Source organism: Crocuta crocuta, unplaced genomic scaffold (assembly GCF_008692635.1).
Source record: "Crocuta crocuta isolate KB4526 unplaced genomic scaffold, BGI_CrCroc_1.0 scaffold177, whole genome shotgun sequence".
Classification (NCBI taxonomy): Eukaryota; Metazoa; Chordata; class Mammalia; order Carnivora; family Hyaenidae; genus Crocuta; species Crocuta crocuta.
Window position 1 is genome coordinate 5485650 of NW_027531880.1, and position 17126 is coordinate 5502775.

General features: G+C 34.1%; 1 protein-coding gene across 1 annotated transcript in view; it reads left to right on the forward strand.

Annotated features, from left to right (window-relative positions):
* Positions 1-17126, forward strand: part of ADAM18 (ADAM metallopeptidase domain 18) — a 109238-nt gene that overhangs the window by 33703 nt on the left and 58409 nt on the right. The window contains 2 exon segments of the mRNA XM_077773126.1: positions 11008-11144; positions 14680-14863. Coding sequence (XP_077629252.1) covers positions 11008-11144; positions 14680-14863 — 321 coding nt within the window.

A 17126-nucleotide genomic window follows, 5' to 3' on the forward strand; every position in this document is an offset into this window, starting at 1 on the left:
ATAAACTATGCCCACTAAATTTTTTTCTCATATTTGAAAACTTTTCCTTCTGGCTTATACTTTCATATTCATTAAAATAAAAGTTTTATTGTAGTATATTACATATAAAGAACATTGCAAAAATCATAAATATCTAGCACAATTAATATTGACCCAGATTATACATAGACATAAATATCATGGAGATCAAGAAATAGAATATTTCAACACTTCAGAAGACCCTTGTGAATCTTATGCCTCCTTCCACTTACTATCCATACCAAAGGAAACCACTTTTTGACACTTGTCACCATTGGTTAAGTTGACCTTTTTTTGAGTTTTCTGTAAATGAAATAATACAGAGGATACTCTTCTGTCTGACAACTTTTTGCTCAAAGTTATGTCTGTAAAAGTTACCCATGTTTATGTGTGTAAGAATCATTTATTTGTTTTTACTCTATATTTTTAAATAAAATGCCCATGAAATTTCTTGAGTCTTCAAATTTAGACATCTATTGACTTACACTCAGTGAAGTCAGAATTGATAATCCTCATAGCTCATAATACCAACTTGCCACCTCTTCCATTCTTCCTTTATAATTATATTGCTTATTAGAATTATGTTTTAGTCTTTGATGAGCCAAATAATGAAATAAAATTAAACCGCCTTTATTGCATTACTTTTGTTTCTTCCCAAATCTGTAATTGCATTTTATTGCTTTTGCCCAAATTCTTTAATAAAATTAAAAATTGCCTCTACTTTTTTTACATGTTTCAAAAAGTCCTCTTTTTAGATCTGGAGATGTTTCTTTTTCCCCACAATCTCTATTAGACTTTTTGCATAGGTGTCGTTCACAAATTTTCTATCATGCCCCCTCTGNATGACTGGAAATATATTTAATTATTTCAAAGATTGTGTGGTTAATTTTATTTTTATTTATATATTTATTTTTTAAGTTTATTTATTTATTCTGAGAGAAAGAGGGAGAGAGAGAAAGAGAGGAAGAATGAATGGGGGGAGGGGCAGGGAGAGAGAGAATCCCAAACAGTTTCCATATTCAGCATGGATTCTGATGTGGGGATTGATCCTATGACCCTGAGATCATGACGAGCCAAAATCAGTCTGATGCTTACCTGACTGAGCCACTCAGGCACCCCATGGTTATTTTCCTTTTAAAATAATTGTACCTTGGAATTTGAAAGGTCTTTTCCTAGGTCTTTTACCATTTCTTTAGAAATTTAATGCCATTTTTATTATCACTCATTTGTGTGTGTCTTACTTGTTTTCTCTATGGAAACATTTAAGAATTTTTAAATCCTTGTATGGTGTCTTTCATTATCCAAGATGCTGCTTATATTAAAGTCCTTTCAATCTGGATACTAATTTACTTCTGATCTAAGAAATTTTACTACATTATATTTGATCATGTTTTCCCCTTTTCTCTAAAGAACTTTGTTAACTATATATTAGAGCATTTGACTCATCATATAATTTATTTTATCTTGAGTTGTTTCTTTTATTTCTTTGTTCTCTAATATTTCTTGGTATTTATACTATGGATCGGTCACTCATCTAAGTGTTCTCAGATCGATTTCATGATAATCTTCTGCTCTGATCTATCTCACAGGAACTACATATATATGTTCCCTGGGCTTCCTTGCCTTCATGCTTTTGGGTATATTCAGCAAATGTGGATGATTGGATGGAAGCAGGGAAATGTCTTAGTATGTCTACATACTGACCCTGCGTGAAGCAAGGTCTCAGAACTTTTGCTTCCTGTTCTTGTGAAACTGCTCATCCTTCTGTCATGTAGCTCCTATTGAGCAGCACTTGCTTATGGATTCTAAGAATAGCTCTTTATTTATACATCCTGTTCTGGTGTTGATACTAACAGTTCTCTTTTCTAATCTCAGAATTGCGTCATTATCCTCTTTTACTTTATCAATAACTTATCTGCTATATGTTAACCAGCTGCTATTTTTCCCCAGTTGCTTTTATTAAATTGTTTCTTCTTGTATCCTATAAGGGCTTTAAAATCATTTTTTTGGTAACCACTAGGCAAGTATCATGTTGCAGAATTATAAAGAGAAGTGGGAGGCACCTGGTGACTCAGTCAGTTAAGGAGCCAACTTTAGCTCAGGTCATGATCTTGTGGTTTGTGAGTTCGAGCCCCAGGTCGGACTCTGTGCTGATGGCTTGGAGCCTAGAGCCTGCTTCGGATTCTGTATGTCCCTCTATCTCTGCCCTTCTGCTTGCTCTCTCTTTCTCTTCCTCAAAAGTAAATAAACATTGGGAAAAAACTTTTAAAAAGATAAGGGGGATCAAATCTGTTCTTTTATAATTAACTGGAAAGAGACCTTGGATTTGGGAGCATAACAATGGATGAACCAAGATGAACCTGATCATTTCATTTTTTAAAATTTTTACATATATATTTTCACATGTATTTATTTTGAGAGAGTGAGAATGTGCAAGCACACAGAAAGGGCAAAGAGGGGGGAGAAAGAATCCCAAGCAGGTTCCACATTATCAGCACAGAGCCCCATGCAGGGCTTGATCCCACAAACCATGAGATCATGATCTGAGCAGAAATGCTTAAGTGACTGAGCCACCCCAAACCTGATCACTTTAAAATTCTAAATCCTTCTAGGAGTTTTTTGTCAACTGAAGCAGCTGGTCCACATTAGTAGTGAGGTGAAACTTCTCACTTCTCTTGTGTAAAGATCCAGTAATAGCTTCATTTGAATTGGATGCCTTATAATGATGCTCGTTCACTTTAAGCTCTATTTTAAGGATTAGCATACTTTATGTATAAAGGAACAGGTAGTAAATGGTTTAGGCTTTGTAGATCATGTGATCTATGTTATAGGTCCTTAACTCTGCCATTGTAATGCAAAAGCCAATAGAGAAAGGATATAAATTTATAAGCATGGTGGTATTCCAATAAAACTTTATTTATGAATACTCATATTCATAAATTTAATCTCATATAATTTGCATTCATCACAAAAGTGCTCTCCCTAATCCCCATCACCCATTTAACCCATTCCCCCACCTAACCTCCCCTCTAACAACCCTCAGTTTGTCCTCTATATTTAAGAGTATGTTTTATGCTTTGCCTCTCTCTCTTTTTTCCCCTTATGTTCATCTGTTTTGTTTCTTAAATCCCATGTGTAAGTGAAATCATATTAATTCTTTTATGATCAGAGAATGTGTATTGTATGATTTCAATTCTTTATAGTTGTTTTGGTTTATTTATTTATTCACTCATTCATTTATTCATTTTTAATGGTTTTGTTTTATTAAATGGGATATGGTCTCTCTTGGTAAATACTCAATATGCACATAAAATGTGCATAATTCTGCATTATGTGTTCTATAAATGCCAGATGATGTTGTACATGTCTGTAAATAAATTATGATTTTTTTCTAGTGGCTCTGCCTATAATTGTGGGAGTGGTATTAATGTCTCCAACTAAGTTTTGTATTTGTATATCTGTTCTACTAGTTGTATCGGTTTTTGCTTCATTTGTTTCACAGCTTTGTTGTTTGGTGTCCAACTATATAAGTTGTTTATTATTAGTAGTAGTATTATTATTGGTGAATTTAGTATTTTATTATTGTACAGTGTCCTTTGTCCATGGTAATTTTCACTCTTAAGTTAACTTCATCTATTATTAATATGGTCTTTCTTTCTGATAAATGTTTACATGTTATATATTTTTAACTTTCTTTTATCTTTAGATTTCATGTGAACTTAATTGTTAGCAGCATATATTTGGGTAATGTTTTTTCTTTCTTCCACATTTTGCCAATCTGTGGCTTTTAATTAGTATGTTTAGATAATTCATATTAAATCTAACTGTGTTGATAAGTTTGTATTTCAGTAGTGATTTTAGTATTCATTTTCTATTTTTTACTTTGGTGATTTGATTTGTTTTGTTTTGTTTGGACTTCTGTTGCTATTTCCAGTTTTCTTGTGGGTTATTGGAATCTTTAGTAATAGTCCATTTTTATTTATCCATAGAAGACATTAGCAAACATGACTTATAGGCTAAATTTAGCCCACCACCTAAATTGTAAATAAAGTTCAACATGAACACAGCTTCATCTGCTTATTTACCTATTGTCTATAATTACTTTCCTGCTACATCAGAATTTATAGTTGTGACAGAAACTATGTGGTACACAAAGCCTAAAATAGTTCTTTTCTGCCCTTTTATAGAAACTGTCAATGACTCATCTTTATCGTTTTGCAATATTTCTCTTTAGAAAAGCTTTTTAGTGTTTTCTGTAGTGAGATAGCACACACGCACGTGCACACACACACCAAAATGTGTATATGACCACATTAAATAAATGTGGAAATATTAATACCATATTTTAGGTCCCAAATCATACCATATAAACATAAAATAAGCAATTATATATTTTGTTTATATATTACTTTTCAATACATTTAGAACTATATTCCACAAAATTATCATTTTATTTGTAACCATGAAAACATTTTGTAAAAACTCAAGTGAAGAGAAAGGTTTATTGCATTTTCCCATTTTTTTCCTCTTTGTTCATCCCCAATGATACAAGTTTTCCTTTATTATCATTTTCTTTTTATCCAAAGCAAATTATTTAGTCATTTTCTTAAAGTAGGGTTACTGCTAACATAGTATCTTAATTTTCCTTCATTTCAGAGTGTATTTATTTCATCTTCATTCTTGAGGGATATTTTTGCTGGATTAAAGTTGTGAATTGACATTTTTTCTTTCAGCACTTGAAAAAATATTGTGCTCCATCACCTGTCCATCATTATTTCTGATGAGAAATTCTATGTTGTATAATCATTGTTTCTCTATAAGAAACGTGTTGATTTTCTTTTACATATTTCAAGACACTTAAATTTTTTTCTCCACCTGTTTAATTATGTTATGTCTGGCCATGATTACTATAAGTTATCTTGTTAGAAATTGTGAGTTCATTACATATGCAGATTTATTTCTTTTGCAAACGTGGGAACTTTTAGCCAATTTTTATTCAAAAATTCAAATATTTTTCAGCTCTGCACCCTTTCTTCTCTTCTGGGACACTAATAGCATTAATGTTAGATATCTTGTTATTGTTCCACTGCTCCCTGTATCTCTGTTAATTTCATAAAAATCTATTTTCTCTCTGATTTTCAGATTAGATAATTTATGTTAATCAATAATAATGTTAGACATCTTCATTTTGTGATAAAGTCAATCTAGGCAGGTTTTATGTATGTATGTATGTATGTATCTATCTATCTATCTATGATTTATGTGTTTTTCTTTTCTATAAATGTCATTTGTTGCTTTTTAAATATTATTTGTTTCTTTGATGATACTTTATGACTTTTTTCTCTTGAGGTTTTATAATAACTTCTTGAAGCATATTAATGATAATTGATTTAAAATCCTTCTCAGAGTATGCAATGTATGGGCCATCTTGGTTTTGCTAGATGTTGATTATGTTTTCTCATTTGATTTGAGATATTTCTAGTTCCTAGTATGATAAGTAATTTTGGACTACATCCAAGATATTTCTAAGAAATATGTTTTGAAACACTAGTTCCTATTTAAATCCTCCATTTCAAAAAACAGTTTTGTTTCTAAAATACACATTCTGGATCAGTTCTATGGTCCATGTTCACATCTCAATTTAGTTTTAATGGCCCCAAGGGATATTCATTGATATTTTGGACATTATAAATGCTATTAGGGAGTCTGGATTCAGTGGTTTTTCTCTGATGAGTGTTTATTTTTCTGTTTCTTATAACATGCAGTGCTCTTCGTTAAATTCAAAACAGCAACTCTAGATCACAGACAGCACCTCTGGACTCAGTTGAGATCTTTAGTCTTTAGCTAAGTTGTGTTGAGGCTATCCCAAGTATGAATGTTTCAGGAGTCAGCCAGAAATGTGGGAGACAGAATTTGGAGGATTCTTTTCCTAAAGCTTTCTCTTTTGTATGTCTATTCAGCAACCATAATTTCTTCATATCAGATTTTTAGTTTTCCAGGACTGCAATATCAAATTTTTTTCATGAATGTCCTGGGTACCCACATACCATGTCTATTACACCTGACCTTAGGCTGAAAGTCACAAAAACTACCACTCTATATAGGTATTTTCTTTTGAACAGGAACTCCCAACCAATGCTACTAGCTTTAGGTTTTTTTCTGTTCTGTTTTGTTTTTTATTTAAGTTTAAGTTAGTAAACATACAGTGTAATATTAGTTTTAGGTGTACAATATAGTGATTCAATACCTAGTGCTCATCACAGCAAGTACACTTCTTAATCCTTATTAACCTATTTAATTCATACACCAACCACCTCCCCTCTGATAACCATCAGTTTGTTCTTTATAGTTGAGTCTGTTTCTTGCTTTGCCCCCCCCCACTCTCTCTCTTTCTTTTTGTTTTGTATCTTAAATTCCACATATGAGTGAAATCATATGACAGTTGTCTTTCTCTGACTGACTTATGGTGTTTAGCATACAAGTCTATCTCCTATCCAGGTTAATGCAAATGGCAACAATTCATTCTTTTTGATGGCTCAGTAATATTCCAGTAGATAATGCTTCTATAAACATACAGGTGCATGTATCCCTTTGAATTAGTGTTTTCGTGTTCTTTGGGTAAATACGTAGTAGTGCAATTGCTGGATTGTAGGGTGGTTCTATTTTTAACTTTTCGCGGAACCTCCATACTGTTTTCCAGGGTGACTGCACCAATTTGCTTTCCCACCAAGAGTGCAAGAGGATTCCTCCTTCTGCACAACCTTGCCAACACCTGTTGTTCCTCATCTTGTTGATTGTAACCATTCTGATAGTTATGAGGTGGTATATCATTGTAGTTTTGATTTCTGTTTCTCTGATGATCAGTGATGTTCAACATCTTTTCATGTGAATATTACCCATCTGTATGTCTTTTTTGGAAAAATGCTTATTCATGTCTTCTGTTAATCCTTTAGTACTTTTGGGTATCAGGCACAGGGGAGTAAGTATAATAGAATCCAACTCCTTCTTGATCTAAACCATCTATTAGATTCTATACCGTAGATTCCAATTTCTACTGAAACTATCTAGTAGTCATTTATTTTCTCCATTGTTTCCTTTATTTACATGCACACACACAAACTTGCCATAGCTCTTTTTATCCTCAGCATTATTGAGGTATAATTGACAAAATACTAATATATTTAAATTGTACAGTGTGATAATTTCATATACATATACATTATAAAACAGTTCTCATAATCAAATGAATTAATACATTCATCAACTCATATAGTTACCTTTATATGAGAATGCTTAAGATGTACTCTATTAACAAATTTCAAGCATGTAATATATAATTATTAATTATAATCTCCATAGTTATGTTAGATCCTCAGAACTTTTCATCTTATAACTGGAAGTTTGTACCCTTTGACCCACATCTCTCCATTTCACATTTCCCCCTTTCCCTAGCTCCTAGCAACTATAGCCCTACTCCCTCTTGTTATAAGTTTGGCTTTTTCTTAGTTACCATTTATAAGGGATAACATACATATTTGTCTTCTTCATTTTACTTAAAATAATGGCCACCAGGTCATCTGTTTGGTTGCAAATGGAAGGGTTTCCTTTTTTTATGAGTGAATAATATTCTACTATATAGATGTAATACATTTTCTTTCTCCATTCATCTATTGATGGGCATGTATTTACTTCCATACCTGGCTATTGTGAATAATGTTGTTATTAACATAGGGGTACAGATAGTGATTTCATTTATTTTGGATATATAACTAGAATTGGGGTTACTAGCTCAAATTATAGTTCTATTTTTAATTATTTGAGGAGACTCCACACTATTTTTAATAATTTTAATAATTATTTTTAATAATTTACATTCCCTCCCAACGTACCAGGATTCCCTTTTCTCCACATCCTCACCCACATTTTTTATCTCTTGTCTTTATGATAATAGCCATCTTACTTTGTGTGAGGTCATAATCTCATAGTGGGTTTGATTTGCATTTCCCTGATGGTTATGATGTTTAGCATCCTTTCATATACCTGTTAACCATTTGTATGTATTCTGTGGAAAAAAATGTCTATTCAAGTCCTTTGTCTATTTTTAAATTGAATTATTTGGTGTTTTGCTATTGTGTTCTATATCCTTATGCATTTTTGACATAACTCTTTATTGTATATATTGTTTGCAAATATTTTCTTCCATTCCATAGGTTGCCTTTTCATAGGTTAACTTTTTCATTTGATTTGCAGAAACATTTTAGTTTGATGTAGTCCAATTTATATATTGTTTTGGGTTTTGTTTGTTTTTATGCGAGTATAATTAACATACAGTGGTATGATAGTTTCAGGTGTACACTATAATGATTCACCAATTCTCTACAATTCTCAGTGTTCATCAAGATATGTGTACTCATATTCTTCTTTATCTATTTCACTCATCCCTCTACTAACCTCTCCTCTGGCAACCATGAGTTTGTTCTCTGTATTTAAGACATTTTTTGTCTCTTTTTTCTTTGTAAACTCACTTGTTTTGTTGTGTTTTGTTTTAATTCCATTAATGAGAGAAATCATATGGTATTTTTCTCTGACTTATTTCATATAGCATTATACCCTCTAGGTCCACCCATGTTGTTGCAAATGGCAAGATTTCATTCTTTTATATGCTGAGTAGTATTCCATTGTACATACATATACCACATATTCCTTATCTGTTCATCTATCAGTGAACACGTGGGTCACTCCAGTAATTCCACCACTTGTTAATTTTTGCTTTTGTTGACTTGTACTTTTGGTGTGAAACCCAAAAAATTGTTGCCAAGACCAATGTCAAGGATATTTTTGCTTATGTTTTTTTCTAAAAATTTTATAGTTTTAGGTCTTATGTGTAAATATTTTTTTTTAATGTTTTTTATTTATTTCTAGGAGAGAGAGAGAGACAGCGTGAGCAGGGGAGGGTCAGAGAGAGAGGGAGTCACAGACTGAAACAGGCTCCAGGCTCTGAGCTGGCAGTCAGCACAGAGCCCGACGCGGGGCTCGAACCCACGAACCGCGAGATCATGACCTAAGCGAAAAGTCAGACGCTTAACCGACTAAGCCACCCAGGCGCCCCTTATGTGTAAATCTTTAATCCACGTCATGTTAATTTCTGTGAGTGGTGCAAGATAGGGGCACAATTTCCTTCTCTTGTATGTCATAGCTCCTTTTAATATACAAGCTCTCCAGTGATGTCTTCTTTTTTATTTCTGTTATGTATTTGTCGTATAATCTGTCTTCTCTTCCTGCACAATATATAACTACTGGGTTATTTATTTTGTTGAATGACTTCATTTTTTATAAAATTTTTAATGTTTATTTTTGAAAAAGGAGAGAGAGAGAGAGAGACAGAGTGTGAGCGGGAGAGGGGCAGAGAGAGAGGGAGACACAGAATCTTAAGCAGGCCCCCGGCTCCGAGCTGTCAGCACAGAGCCAGATGCAGGGCTCGAACTCAGAAACTGTGACATCATGACCTGAGCTGACTTTGGACGCCCAACCGACGGAGCCACCCAGGCGCCCCAAGGGATTTTTTTTCAACTGTGAAATTATGGAAGTACAAGAGCATGTCTTCTTTTTCTGAGCTGGCATTAAAAGGCCAGCTTAGGGTTGTTACAACTTGCCCTAAAATCTGATGATCTGCTTAATATCACCGTTCACATTCTGCTGTGGCTTTACCTTTCTTTCAAATTCTGTTACTGAATTTTTTCCCTTTCTTTTATAGTTAGGTCTTATTGGGTAAAAAGAAAGGGTAACTATTAACTGTTAGCTATTAACTGTTTTTTCCATGTTTTCATTCACACACTTGCACACTTATATGTACAAACTTTTTTTTTCTTGTAGGCATGAATTACTTAAATTTTACTCACTGTAAATTTCAAATGATGTAGAAAATAAGAAAAACTCTAGGAATTTTGCTTGTGATGATTGAAAGGATGAGAAAAGTTTCACCATTTATCACAAGTTAAATAATGTGAAATACGACTGCACTGCCAGCAACCTTTTTAAAATAACTTCTCGTTCCAAGTGTCCTTACCATAGCTTTGCCTAGATCTCTAATTTCTGTTATTATGTTTTAAATTCATCCATTATACATACAAATACCTTATTCTTATTTATATTGCTGGGTTATTTCCCAAATGTTACACCTCAGCCTAAATATTAATTCATAAATATTAATAGTTACACTCCTCCTCAAAATTTTCTGTGTGAGCACTTCATTTTCTTCATAACACTCTCGTGATTTCTCTGTATTGGTGAAGTTTGTTTTCAGTTTCTTACTTTCTTTCTCCCTTTCTGTAATGGAATCTCCTGGCGTGAACAGTGTTCATTCTTTCACGCATGCTTTCATCTTCTGTTAGTGTGCCTGACACATGTATACACTGAGTTAATATTTAGTAATTGGATGAACTGATTTATTTTTTTTTTAATTTTTGTGTCTTTATTTTGAGAGAGCGAGTGGGTAAGGGGCAGAGAGAGAGGGAGACACAGGATCTGAAGCAGGCTCCAGGCTCTGAGCTGTCAGCACAGAGCCCGACGTGGGGCTCTAACCCACGGACTGTGGGATCATGACCTGGGCCGAAGTTGGACACTTAACAGACTGAGCCACCCAGGTGCCCCTGGATGAACTGATTTAATGCAAGAGTGAAATACATGTGTTTTGTGTTGATTGCATCAGAAATACTAAGTGTGCTTATGGCTATAGAATTTGAGCATGTCAAATTTTAAATCCGAGAATACTGGTAGTTTGATCATTCCTTACATTGTTGCATTATTCTTAATCAGTTAACCAGTATGGATAGATCTATCAATGATATATCAAAATAATGTTGTAAAATATACTTAACATAAAAATTATTAAAATATATAATTTATGGGAACAATGTTTTAATTTAATTTATTACTTGCTTTTGTTAACTTCTTATATGATCATTTTCCCTTCAATCTTCTTTATTTTAGTATCCAGATGCAATAACTTTGGAGGGATTTTCAGTTATTATAGCTCAACTACTTGGCCTTAAAATGGGATTAACATATGATGATATTAATAATTGTTCTTGTCCAAGAGCTACATGCATAATGAATCATAAAGCAGTGTAAGGCTTTTTTTTCCTTCTTAATTATTTATATATTTATATATTTGTGAGGTTGTTTACAAGATGTGATGAATTTTTTTATTTTCAACCCCACATTAAAAATTGGAAAAGTATTGTAGAGTTTTCATACTAACAAATCTGTCTGAGTGATACAAAACTCCAGGAAAGTGGTAAATATCATGATTAAGAAATACTTGAAGGAGGTAGATGGAAATTTTTAAGATTTATAAAGACTATAAAATACTATATAAACATGGTATTACTATTGTTTTGGCTGTTATAGTACTTGGCATTCAAAAAAATAAGTAAAAAAATTATCTTCAGTGATATAACATATTCCAGGGAACTTTGGCTAGAATTTTAAAGGAAAGAAAAAAGAAGAAACATTTGAAAAAGAAAAAAAGTATCCGTATTTATAGAGATTATGATTGACTACCTATATAAATCAATAGAATCAGTATACNTTAGGATAAAGAAAACTACGTATTATCTATAGGCTGAAAGAAATAAAGGGAAAAGAAGGAAAAGACAATGATGCTGGCTAAAATGAAAACTTATGAACAAAATCACTGAGTAAATTAGAGAGGATAAAATCTAGTGCATAAGTAGAGAGGTTGGCTTTTATTTATTTATTTTTAATTTTTTTAATGTTTATTTTATTTATTTTGAGAGAGAAAGAGAGAGTGCGGGCAGAGGAGGGGCAGAAAGAGGGAAAGAGAATCCCAAGCAGGCAGGCATTGGGAGCACAGAGCTTAACACGGGGCTGGACACCACAGATCGTGGAATCATGACCTGAGCAGAAACCAAGACTTGGAGGCGATACCGACCTAGCTGAGCAGGCGCCCAGAGGCTGCCTTTTATGGGAGCTGAGTATACTCAACTATTGGGATAAGATGTCAGCAGAGTAAATAAAGGTATAGGTAGTTTGGTTAATGGAGGTGGAAAGATGAGGACAATTTCTTCTGATAGGAAGCTGAGAGCAAGGAGCACAAGAGCTTGAATAAAAGACGTGACACACTTGTCTTGGAGACTAGAAACGAGAAATGACTTAAGAATGTGATAGGATTGAGCACTGGGTGTTATATGGAAACCAACCTGACAATAAACTGTTTGTAAAAAAAAAAAAAAAGAACGTGATAGGATTGTTGGGCCTTCTGAATTACTTAATATTAGTAATTACAAAAGTAATATTAATACAAACAGCATGTTTGTTTATTTTGGCCCATGTAATTTCAGCTATCAAATGCATATGTAAAGAAAGTAAATAGTTGAGCTTTTGCCGAGTTAATATCCATTGGATTCAAAAAAAGTTAGGGTTGCAGGAAAGGCTGTGTTCCTCTGAAATAATTGTTTCAATTTTTCTCAGCCCACGCTTGGGATTTGGGATAAGAAATTAAAATGCTTTGAAGCAGCTGCCGTAGCTCAATTTATTTCAGAGTTGTTTTTAGACCCCGATGCTAATCTTCCCCACAAAAAGCCAATCAATTAATATTTACTTTGAAATGTCTTGGTCTATTAAATTCTATATACTTAGGCTAACACTTTCATTTCTTCCTTCTCATGGCCATCTTTTAGGCAGCTTAAAAAAATAAATTGCTTTGTTCACGCTTTAAACAAACGTTTCAAGTTCTAACTAATACTTTTAGGTTTTACTCAGGAAACATATGATCCTAGTAGAAAAGAACCTCAGTCTCTGTCTATTTTAAAACTAATTTTGTGTAAAAAGATATCAGAGATCAAAACTGGTAGCTTTTTTTCGGGGGGGCGGGCACCTGGGTGGCTCAGTCGGTTGAGTGTCCGACTTCAGCTCAGGTCATGATCTCACGGTAAGTGGGTTCGAGCCCCGTGTCGGGCTCTGTGCTGACAGTTTGGAGCTTGGAGCCTGCTTTGGATTTTGTGTCTCCCTCTCTCTCTGCCCCTCCCCAACTCATGCTCTGTCTCTCTCTGTCTTAAAATTAAATAAAACAAAAAAAAATTTTTTTTAAACTTGTAGCTTTTTGGCTGAGAGTGGCCTGTAAAGTGTGGCAAACATGTCTATTGAAACAAAAATAGTTAAAAGTAATAGAGAAAATTGCTTAAATAATATTTTTCCTTGTGACAGTCTTCACTCCCCTGTTGATTTCATTACAAACGAGCATATCAATGAAAGCTAAAGCAGCTTTCTTTTATTCTCACTCTCCCAACTGCAAACCCTTGGCAGCTGCACACTTCTTTCCTTGGAGGCTCTGAAGACAGCCCAGGACATCACCCATCTCAGATACAGCAGTTTAAGAGTTACTGTTTCAGACATGATTGCTTAAAGGAGCACTGTGCAATAGAAATAAAATGTAAACAACATATGTAATTATACATTTTCTAGTAGCTGCATTAACAATTTTTTTAAATCATGGGGTACCTGAATGTTTCCGTCTGTTGAGAGTCCGACTTCAGCTCAGGTCATGATCTCGTGGCTTGTGGGTTCGAGCCCCCCATCAGGATCTGTGCTGGCAGCTCTGAGCCTGGAGCCTGCTTTGGATTCTGTGTCTCCCTTTATCTCTGCTCCTTGCCCACTTGCACTCTGTCTCTTTCTCTCTCTTTCTCAAAACTAAGCAAACATTAAAAAAATTTTTTTAATCAGATAAGTTAATTGCAGTAATATATTTTATTTACATAATAAATACGTAAGATATAATATACTTCATATCTTTTATTTAATTCAATATATTCAAAATATTATCATTCCAACATGCAATCAGCGTAAAGATTTGTTACCTGGATATGTTATATTCATGTATGTGCATGTGTATTGATATAAGATGTGTGTGAGAAAAAAGGGTCCAGGATTACACCAATGTTATCATCGTGAGAAACTAGAAGAATAAAGTTGTCTGGAGCTGAGAATAGTGGATGGGACAGGCTGGGCCGAGAAGACCAATAGTCAATACTTTACACAGTATATTCAAAATGTATATTGGAGATCTATTAGACATATATATTAGATATTACATTAGAAATATAGCTGCAAACATGAAAATAAAGACCTTCACAGAACTATATTTTAGTGCAAAATTTAAGTCGTATAAAAACAGATTTAAAAAAATACAAATATACTTATTTTTACATGATACAAAAATGTAGAATAATAAATATTGACAGTGGAAGGAGAATGTGGGAAGGAATTAATTTTATATGACATCAAGAAAAACCTCTCTAGATAGTTACACTTGAGTAGACATCTGATTGAAATGAGGGAAGAAAACTTTGGATATATGACTGAAGAGCATATCAGGTAGACAGATAGATGGTAGATAATAGATGATATATAGATAGATGATAGATAAGTGGATATTTAACCATTACACTTTACTGCTTTCCGGTAAAGATACATTTCAATGCCATTTAAATTAAAATGTATCATGTTTGACTTCATCTCTGCTAAGGCACAAGATTTTCACTTGAGCCATCTTGCAATTTGTATCATTATCTATGGAACATCATTTAGATGGGGTTTATTAACCTTTTTTTTTTTAACCTGAAGATTATTATTTCCTTTTAGGGGTTCCAGTGGTATAAAGATTTTTAGCAACTGTAGCATGCAGGACTACAGATATTTTGTTTCAAAATATGAGGCTAAATGTCTTCAGAAGTTTTCACATTTGCAACCATCGTATCAAAATCAACCAGCATGTGGTAATGGGATTTTAGATCCTAATGAAGAATGTGACTGTGGAAGCGAAGAGGTAAGGAATAAAGACTGGAATTTGAACACAGTATCTTGTATTTCTAATAAGTGGTTTCTATGGTTTATATGGAATTCTATATGCAGTTGTGTCTTCAATATGGAACTTGGATATGAAAATGAGTAGTGATTAGGATATATGACTTGCTTTTCCATTCCTTTTCAATCGAGAAGACAAATGGGGTGCCTGGGTGGCTCAGTCGGTTAAGCGTCCGACTTCGGCTCAGGTTATGATCTCATGGTTCGTGGGTTCGAGCCCTGTGTCGGGCTCTGTGCTGACAACGGGCTCTGCACTGAAAGCTATCTCAGAGCCTGGAGCCTGCTTCAGATTCTGTATCTCCCTCTCTTTCTGACCCTCCCCTGCTCACAGTGTCTCCCTCTCTCTCTCAGAAATAAAAACAGTGAAAAAAAAATTTTTTTTAACTGAGAAGACAAATGATTCATGACAACTTGGTTTGTACACACTGTTCCCAAGTATGCCAGCAAAGAGGTTTTGTATATATAGGCTGAGTGAATGAATTTTTATCCACTACTTATTTCCTAACTTTTGTGACCCCAGTCTCTGTTTTTTTCTACAAACTTCTTTTAAATTTGGTTCAAAACTTTCCCTTCCTTTTGGTTACAAGAATGGTGAGACATTAAAATGTTTTTTTCTTAATCCTCAAGCATTCTTGCATTTCCAATTTCAGGATGATCAAAACTTGTTCTCTTTGCTCACTTCTAAATATAGATATCCAGTCTACCACAATCCCATCTATTACTGGTCCCCCAGAAGTTACATGAATTTCTTATCCATCTATAAAAATATTCACCATTTGATCCTTACAAGTTATCTTAATTCTCCACTATTCCTCAAAGTTAATATATGTATGTGTGCGTGTGAGTGTGTGTGTGTGTCAGTTTTCTAGTTATATCAGATTTTCTTTATTTTTTTAAATTTTTTCAGTTTATTTTAGAGAAAGAGAGACAACAGGGGAGGGAAAGAGAGAGGGAGAGAGAATCCCAAGCGTCACACTCACCATGAAGCCTGATGTGGGGCTCGAACTCACAAACCATGAGATCGTGACCTAAGTTGAAATCTAGAGTCAGATGCTCAACTGACTGAGCCACCCAGGCACCCCTCCATTTATCTTGGATTTTCTAATGTCATCTTAGTTTTCTAATTAGTGTTACTATGCTTATCTTGTATTCATATCTTCCTAAATATGATCCCAATTGCCTACCAAAAAAAAAAACCTTGGTTATTTTTAATGAAGGATAGAATAAAGCAACAGAATCTGGAGCTAGGTTTGCACGTTGTGAATTTCTACAACCACAAGCTGTAGGCAGCTTGTCACAACAGACACTAACAGTGGCCTACTCGTATCTTCTTAGCATTGACTATTCCTGGAGAAACTATTTGTTTCAAGTATCTGAGACTTTTTGTTGGAGTACCTCCTCTGGTCTCAATAGCATGCTCAGCTTTTAGCAGGGTGGGCTTAATGCACTTGGGGCTTATGATTAACCCTCAAATAATTATGAAAGGTATTCGGTAGGTAAATGCCCCAGATTCCTTGACCCTTACAAAGAAATTCTCTGAAATATGCTCTATATCAGAGTTCTGAAAACTGGCCAGTGGACCAAATTCAGCTACTACATATTTTGTAAATGGGACTTTATTGGAATACACCCATGCCCATACATTTACATATTATCTATGGCTGCTTTTGTATTACAATGGCAGAGCTGAACATTTGCAACAGAAGCCAGAAGGTGCACTAGTTTAGCAAAGTTGCAAATACTTGCTTGTATCATTCTTTACAGAAAATGTTTTCATGTCCCCTATTTTATATCATTTCCTGGAGGTACTCGTGGGATTTAGCTTAAGAGAGTAGTAAGTACTGGCTTGTTTCACTTCCTTAACATCTTACTTCCATACCTGTGTTTTGGTGTGGGTAGAACAGACTTCCAAAGATGTCCTCACTCTAATACTTTGAATTGTGGATATGTTCTATTACTGAGGTACTTTGCAGAAGTAATTTAGGCTATTGACTTTAAGATGGGGACATTATTTTGGAATATCTTGTTAGACCCAATCTAATCAAATGGGTCCTTAAAAATAGAGAGCTTTCTCTAAATGAACTCACAGAAATGTAGCAGAAGCCTCAAAAATATTTGGAGACAGGGACCCAACCTATTGTTGCTGAAGGAAGAAATATGGAAGCACAGAAGGAATGTAATTAGTTTCTAGGAGAAAAAAAAACATGCCCTTGACTGATAGCCAG